General features: G+C 41.4%; 1 protein-coding gene across 1 annotated transcript in view; it reads right to left on the bottom strand.

Annotated features, from left to right (window-relative positions):
• The window catches only part of hpse2 (heparanase 2), a 47,129-nt gene that overhangs the window by 22,711 nt on the left and 16,281 nt on the right, over positions 1–8,137 (bottom strand). Inside the window, exon 4 of the mRNA XM_019864669.1 lies at positions 1,153–1,326. Coding sequence (XP_019720228.1) covers positions 1,153–1,326 — 174 coding nt within the window. The remainder of the gene's footprint in view (positions 1–1,152; positions 1,327–8,137) is intronic.

An 8,137-nucleotide genomic window follows, 5' to 3' on the forward strand; every position in this document is an offset into this window, starting at 1 on the left:
CATAATCCAGTGAGCTTTTTAGTGTGGAAAATACGGTATGTCTTTCATTTGTATTGAATGTAATGGTGTCAGTAATGGCATGTCTAGTGAATACAACACATTTCTTACAATAGTGGTCTAAAAGATGCTCGGCCTCAGTTAATCGCCGGATTTGTTGTCCAGGATGAAATAGATTGATGGATAAAATTTAATAGTTCAATGGCTTGTATCTTTAAATTATTATTTACGCTGTTTCAAAATCATTTTTTTATATTGTTTAAAGTGAGATCCCCATTAGTTTTCACCACGGTGAAGATTATCTCCTGAGGTCTCTCACGGAAATCCCAGGCAAATTAAATAACCTTTACAAAGTCAAAAAACAAAAGCAGTCCTTCACAATAAAAATTTTAAAACAGCTAACATCCTAGTAGCCCCCTGTACCAACATAAATCTAAAATAGGAAGAACTAAATCTGACTTCTGTGTGTGTGTGTGTGTGTGTGTGTGTGTGTGTGTGTGTGTGTGTGAGAGAGAGAGAGAGAGAGAGAAACTGGAGTATCCAAAGAAAACCCACACAGGCATGGGGGGAACATGTAAACTCTACACAGGAAGGCCCGAGCCGGATTCGTACCTTGCACACCTGCACTACGAGGCGGATGTCCTAACCAGTCGATCACCGTGACAAGACAATTGGAGTTAGCATGTTGATGTGGCCCTCAGCAACCATTTCAGCTTCTCGCAGGGCTCCTTCAAAAGATTGCCCACCCTTGACGCTGTGATCAGCTATCTGATTTAGTACAGGACTTTAGGAGAGTGGTCGAGTGTCCAATTTTTTTTTCCACTATGTACCACAGTCACGTAAAGACATACTTTGACCGTCAAAGTTGTGCCGGAGAGACCGAGATGACCCCGCCTACTGCCATCATCGTTCCTGCACACTGCTTGTATGCACCCCTGATTATAATAATCTATTTGAAAATATGGCATTTAAAATAATTTGTATTGGTCCCACAACGGCTACATTTGCACAAGTCATTATCAGAAGTGGGATTTGAACTCACGCCTCCAGGACAGACTGTAACCTGAAGGCAGACCACTCTTCCATCCTGATTCTAAAATGGCCAATGTGGAAAAACAAGGGTACTTAGTCATACTCCCTGACAAATGTACTGACCGTTGCCCAACTCCCAGGAGATGTTGTATTTCTTGCCAGCGCTGTACTTGAGGAGGGTGAGCGTGGATGAGGTGTTCCAGGAGTTGTCAGGGTTTCTGTGCAGTGCGTTGAGGCCCAGGATGAGGTGCAGACCAGCACAGTCGGCAAAGTTGTATAATTTGTCTAAAGATCTGGCTGGGAGAAATCCACAAAGCAGTTGTAACTTTGATTCTTTTTACGTATCCATTGTAATAACATCAACATTTGTGGTGTGCCTGGTTTTGCAATCCTTGTGCATGCAAATGTGTTGACATGAAAATATCACTTCCTTCCCAATGATGTTGCCAGAAGTGTTTTTCACCACTGCAGATTATGTACACTATCTTGCTGGCAGTGTATGCTGATAGTGCAAAATGAGTGTGCTCAATGTGTGATACAGGGCGGTTACTTATTCTTGTTTTGAAATGTGATCTGCTTGAGTTGTAACAATAATATAAATATTACCTTGGCTTATGACCCACTCTCTTGACTAGTCTGTTTCTGATTACATGTTGCCTTCGACAGAGGGTTCCACACCAGCTGAACTTGCCAAATTGTGGAATGAAGACAAAAGCATAGCACATTGGGCTGCCAGGGATCTTTTAGAGACTGCTGATTGTGTGAAAATAGTCTTTGGAACGTGAATCGCCAATCTTCACTCTTTGGAACATGAATCACAAATCTTCACTTTCGATGTTCAAGTGCGCATGCATAACTTACTGAGCACAAGTAGAATTTAGAACTACAGCAAATGCCTAATGACAAACACAGTCTGTTTCCCTCTGATTTCCAATTGCAAAACATTTTTCCCCTCCATGAAGAAAAACAATCGTGACATTTTTAACTGCCAAACAGTGTCAAAATAAGTTTGAATAAGTGATACAGAAAAGCCAAACAAAATTCAAAACATGCGCTCCTGTAATCATATTTTATCCATCATTAAAGGGCAGGAAAAGCATCCCTTTTACTTACTGGCTGGCTGCTACACAAGCACCACCAAATATGGGCACACTTGCACCGGGGCACTTAAGTCCTTGTGCACTGTAATGAACACCAAGGAAAGCGTGTGCACTGTGAAAAAGCCTTTATTCTTATAAAATCATAAAAAAAAGTCACTGTCCAAAAATTTCTGGACTTATATCTAAGTGTTCAAAATTCACACTGGAATTCTCTAAACTGTGGGGAGTTGACACAGGATATAAATATATGGGACAGACACTAGCTTGATTCCCTAGGAACAAGCTACCTATTTTAATGGCCATTAATCCTTGGTTAGCATTTGCTATAGTTTCTGTTTAGGCTGAGCACAGCTACTAGCCCGAAGACAGGGGATAGTGTTACTGGCCACTGAAGTGGAGCTCTCATTTGTCGCCTGCCAAGAGCAGGGCATCATTTGGTCCCTTGCGAAGAGAAAACAATGCTTGAGCACTCCACCCTCACTTGGGGCCACCATGAAAGCGCTCACATGCACACACACTTGAGAACCCTCAAGCCACAAATGTGTTCTTGGCCAGACAAGAGTAAGTTTGTGTGTATTTGCATGGCAATGCCGCACATGTACAGCAATGTATGTGAGTTACTAAGCTGAGAAAGTTGATCAATACTTGACTCAGTGATATTTTCTTTGAGAAAGAAGTGATACAAATGATGAAGTGTTGCACAAACACAGACACAAACACTTAATGCGGCTAAATAAAACTGCCATGTCTCATGGTGGGAGTAACAAATGAGACTCAATTACATTCAGCAACATCATTAATCATTCGTTTCTTTGAAATCTCTGCACAAACTATTCTTGCACATTCCTGTCACATAATAAAGGCCTGTCTGAGATCATGTGATGCTCACACTTGGTAAAGTTTTCTAACAATCGGTGAAGGCCTGAAGAAGCAGGACAAACACAGATAGCTGGATATGTGATGTGTGCATGTGTGTGGCATGCCTTTGTTTGCGGCAGAGAGACCACAGTCTGGATCATGTCATGCTGTCGAACTCATAGAAAGTCCAGTCGTGTGAACAGAGAATACAGCTACAGCAGTCAATGTTAGACTTCATTTCGACACCTCTGAAAATATGTTCAAACGCTGAGGCAAGGCATTGGCCTTAACAGAAGCAGACATTCATGCACACACACTGCCATTATAATAACCCATACATTATTCAATGCCACACACATGAACCATCCCTCCCATAAAAATGTGTCAGAAAGAAGGGAGTGGGGAAGGCCCTCATATGGTGTCACATTGAACTTGCCCCGTAAAATGGTCGCAAGTACAAACAGAAAGAAAGTAGACTTGAGCCCTGTTGAGGCCCGTTTTAAAAGTCCAATCAGAAGAAGGATACTTCAGAAACATGCAGTCAGGGGCACAACCACGAAGATAAACTCATTTTAATTCTATTTCTCCTGTTAATAATTGGTGAATGGGTGCAATAGAACATTGCAATGGGCACCAGAGTACTTCCGGGTGGCGGAATGCGAGTGACTACCACTGACCTGAAAATTATTTGAAACACCTTCAAAAAGCGCACATCTGTGCCATTAATCTGAGCAACAGAAAACTTCAGCAAACTCAGACAGCAAAGAAATACAGTAATCCCTCGTTTTTCATGTTTAATGGGGACCAGAACTCCCGAGAAAGGTGAAAAACAGCAAAGTAAGATTTAAGGTTTCTTTTAATGGTCTATTTTTAGTGAAGAAGAAAACCCTTAACTAGCTGACAGTTTCGGCTGTCACTTCAGCCTTTGTCTGAGCTGTCACGACTTTCTTGTAACGTGTCCAAAAAAACCCCACCTGACCGGATCGAGTAACATTCAAAATAAGGCTCGCAGACCCGGTGAGGCTGCGAAGCCTCCCACTGCCAGCTGAAAAAATGTGTCGCTGTGGTGTTTGCCATGTTCAGTATGCGAGAGGAGGGGTGGGCTGTGGTAGGACAGCTGTGGCTACTTCACCAGGACAATGCCCCTGCTCACAATACCCTGAGCATCAGACAGTTTACGGCCGAGAAGAACACGGCCATGCTGTAGCAACTCGCTACTCACCCAAGTTCAAAGGAACTCATTTTGAGGACATGGCAACATCAAGCTGTGGAGGATCCTGGAAGAATCTTTTGAGGAGTATCTGAAGGCATGGCAGAGGAAACTAGAAAAAGACATTTGGACTCCAAGGGGATAACGTCAAAGGGGAAAACTTATAGATTGTGGTTTGGATTTGAAATATAGCTTTTGTGACACCCGTCATGGTGAAATGCCATACAGTTGGAAAAAGTCAAATTGTTTCGATCAAAAATGACAATGTCATGACAAATACCCAATAATTTAACGCAGTATCAATTACAATACAATGTGATGGTTCATCTACTATGGCCAATGCTACACAAATATCCGAACATAGCATCCAAAACTATTCGATGCAGTCTATCACGTTATATTAACTTGACACTGTGTGTTAAGAGTAGCACCGAGGGCAAAATGTGCTTCCAATATAGCTCCATATGACTCCACAAGCATAATGCCAACAGCGTGCAGGCTTCCTTCATACAGCAAGGCTCCATTCCAGTCAAACCAATTAGGTCAAACTACCTCTGTATATTAGGTGAGTACAAGATATGAGGAAAGCACATGTTTTTCATTTTTTTTGTAAAGGGGATCTAGTGTGAGTGGGTATTTTTAAGAAAATCAGAGCAAGAAAAAAAAAAAATCTTGATTTGTAAATTTGCAGTGACCATACGAGAGTTTGTAGCTCATCTGTGTGCCCGGCATGAGACGATGCAGGATGTATGACCTAAACAATGTGGTATGTTAACATACGCTGTCCTTGACATTTAAATCAAACACAGAGACTTGGAAAATCTAAAATGAGTTACCTTTTAGTGATTTGGACTCATGTCGGATGAGAATCACTTGCTGGTGGAACAGGAAGTTTGTGGTTTCGTTCCCAACTAAAAGAATAAGCCTTTATACTGACCACATTGTGTGGCTAGTTTCGAAAAAGATGATGCCGCACTCTGTGCGCCTGCTTAACAGAATGAAACAATCAAAAATAGGGAATTTGATACATCATTCCAAATAGGCAGTGTGAGTTATGCCAACAACTGCTGTGCAACATACAATAAGTATTAGAGCTGCAGCTATCGAAAATTTTTGGTATTCAGATAGCCTACTCAAAATTTTAGCGCATAATCGAGTATTCATATGAAAATAAAAATGTTTACATTTTTGCTTGCTTAAAGACCACACCTCTGGTAATGGTATAATTGAGCACTGATTGCACTCAAATTGCAGGGATGTGGGGGTGTGTCTAGTCCTGACCATCAAAGAGCTTGGACCCAACTAAACACGGCAGTACTTTTTAATGAGACACCTGCTTGAGAACACAGTTAAATTGATTCAATACCAATCCAAAGAAAGACTATTTTAGTGAACTTCCTCACAAATGCTTCAAAATTAACCATGTTCAAATAGCGGAACAATAGCAACAAGAACGTCTGTTTGGCAGACATCTGCTCCATTCTGAGCTCAGAAATGTTACATTTGATCCCGGGCTGTGTGACTGATGAAGGTGATGAGGACCAGATCCCAAACAAGGCAGCAAAGCAAATATATGCTATGCCAGATTCTCTATTTTCTCAAAAAATAACGACCATAAGCAGGTCCATCACGCCTTACTCTAAAAGCTATCTCCACATAATTATTGCTACATTTAACATGAGTAGTCTGGAGCCCCTTTCACACTCCTGGTAAAAAAACGTATTTTTCCGCTTTTTCCGTGCATCTCCACTGTGCGGTATAAATGATATTCCAAGAAAATGGGATCAGAGTCAGCCCATCAGTTGAAAGTCATTGTCGCTGAAAAAAAAAAAAAAACTGCAGTAAGCAATGCATGAAACGTTTATAACTGCAAATATCTTAACAATGCAGACTTTCTAACAAGATATAAAAACTGATCAAGAAGAATTATGGGGCTGAAATTACTTTATTTTACTTGATTTTACTACTGGACCCCCCACATCCTGCCCACCACCTTTTCCAGCTACTCCCCTCAGGCAAGCACTACCGATCCATGCGCACCAAATCTAGCAGACATTGAAACAGCTTCTTCCCTCTAGCCACTAACTCCCTAAACAGTAACCCAATTCTACGTGTATAGTGGCTCTTTGCAATTTTGCACACCCCTGTGGAACAGCATCACCGCAATAATTATTGTAGCTCCAGCTCTGTACTTACTTGAAGCATTGTCACTGATCTCTATTCCACAGCACCAGACAACTTAAAGCGCTCAAGGACTTCTGTACAATTGCACACTGAAACTTGCTTTACAAATACTGATGCTGGTCACTTTAAAATGAAGCAATAATTATCGGCACCAACTGCACAACTGTTATGGTATTGGATTCTCCCACTGATCACTTGAGCTCTGCCTGATATTTTTGCACATTGTCTCACAGCTGTCATTTGGTGGTACTACCACAAAAACGGTACCCTTACATTACGGAATGCCTTTCCATACTTATTTGTCATGTCCTTGTTTTCTCGCAGTTGCTTGTTATTGATGATACTAGGGTAGCCTGTACTACCAGAGACAAATTCCTTGTGTGTTCTACATACTTGGCCAAGAAAGATGATTCCGATTATGATTGATTACAATCAATTGCCCATCTGGTCTCTAAATCAAATCGCAAGGCTTACATCCTCCATTCTAGTAATTCAGATTTCAAATGTTACTAGTCAGTGAGATTTTATACTGCCCGAAGGCTTAAATAATAAAAACCAATCTTTAAATGTCTTTTATGCAGTACTGGATATATCTCCAAATTTCAGATGTGTTTTGCATTTTAACAAATCAGGTTTCAGGAGTGATATCGAGGTCATTTCTGAAGGTATAGTATCAAAGTCAACAATGTTGGTCTTGTGACAACACTAATATTTTGTTAAATGACTGCTGCTTATGAAGAGACTAAAATATGAACTGGAAAAATAGTCATCGTGAGTTCTTAAAGTTAATATTACATATTAAGGGGTATTCAATCATTTTGTACTCATAGAAACAGATTGGGCATATCAGTAAATCTTGTCAAACATCAGGCAAATGCTGGAGGGAACACTGGGGGGGTGGGGGGGGGGCACCTGCTTCAACCAAGCGTCTCATAACTCATCACTCCCAAGTCCCAGAGTTCTAGCATGTCATGATGACAAAACTGGGACTTAACCCAGCACTTTGACGGATGATCGAGCCAGATGTTCTTGAAGACAGAAATTGGGACTTTTGCCAACCATACACCTGATCAAATAAAAGTCTGGAGCCATGTGCTCGTCATGTGCTTCTGGTGAGATTCCCGACTTCCAAACGGCTAAATATGCATGATAAGATTCGCAACCCGATTGCACAATAAGGATGTTATCTGCAGACAGCTTAGGTCCCTCCAATTGAATTTTTCTTCCACAATGTGTTCCGGACATGAGATGTGAGTTGCAGGTGAAAAGGTTCAGTTTTACTGAAGAGTTTTTGGATTGTTTCATTAATTTATAACAAGTATTTATTCTTGCATATCAACCAACCAACTGACCTTCAGCAAAACAGTTCTCAAACCCAAAGCTGAAACGGAGCCAAATGCCAACTCAGTAACACCACGCCAGACGTCTTGAAAGTGGTAATGGTCACTGTAGAGTTGATATCAACTTTACTGACCAGCTAATCATGGACTTGAATGACTGCATCAGTGCACCGCATTCCAAATTGTTGGGCAAATGCTCGGTGGTCAAGGGGTTAGCTCACCCACCTCACAGTGCAGAGGTGCAGAATTCGAATCTAGGCTCCAGCCTTACTGTGGATTTGCAGGTTCTCCACATGCCCGTGTGGGTTTTCTCTGGGTATTTAGGTTTCCTTCCACATTCCGAAAACATGCACGGTAGGTTAATGGATCACTCTAAATTAGTGTGTGTGTGTGTGTGTGTGTGTGTGTGTGGGTGC

The sequence above is a fragment of the Hippocampus comes genome, unplaced genomic scaffold (genome assembly GCF_001891065.2).
Source record: "Hippocampus comes isolate QL1 unplaced genomic scaffold, H_comes_QL1_v1.1 scaffold108, whole genome shotgun sequence".
Lineage (NCBI taxonomy): Eukaryota > Metazoa > Chordata > Actinopteri > Syngnathiformes > Syngnathidae > Hippocampus > Hippocampus comes.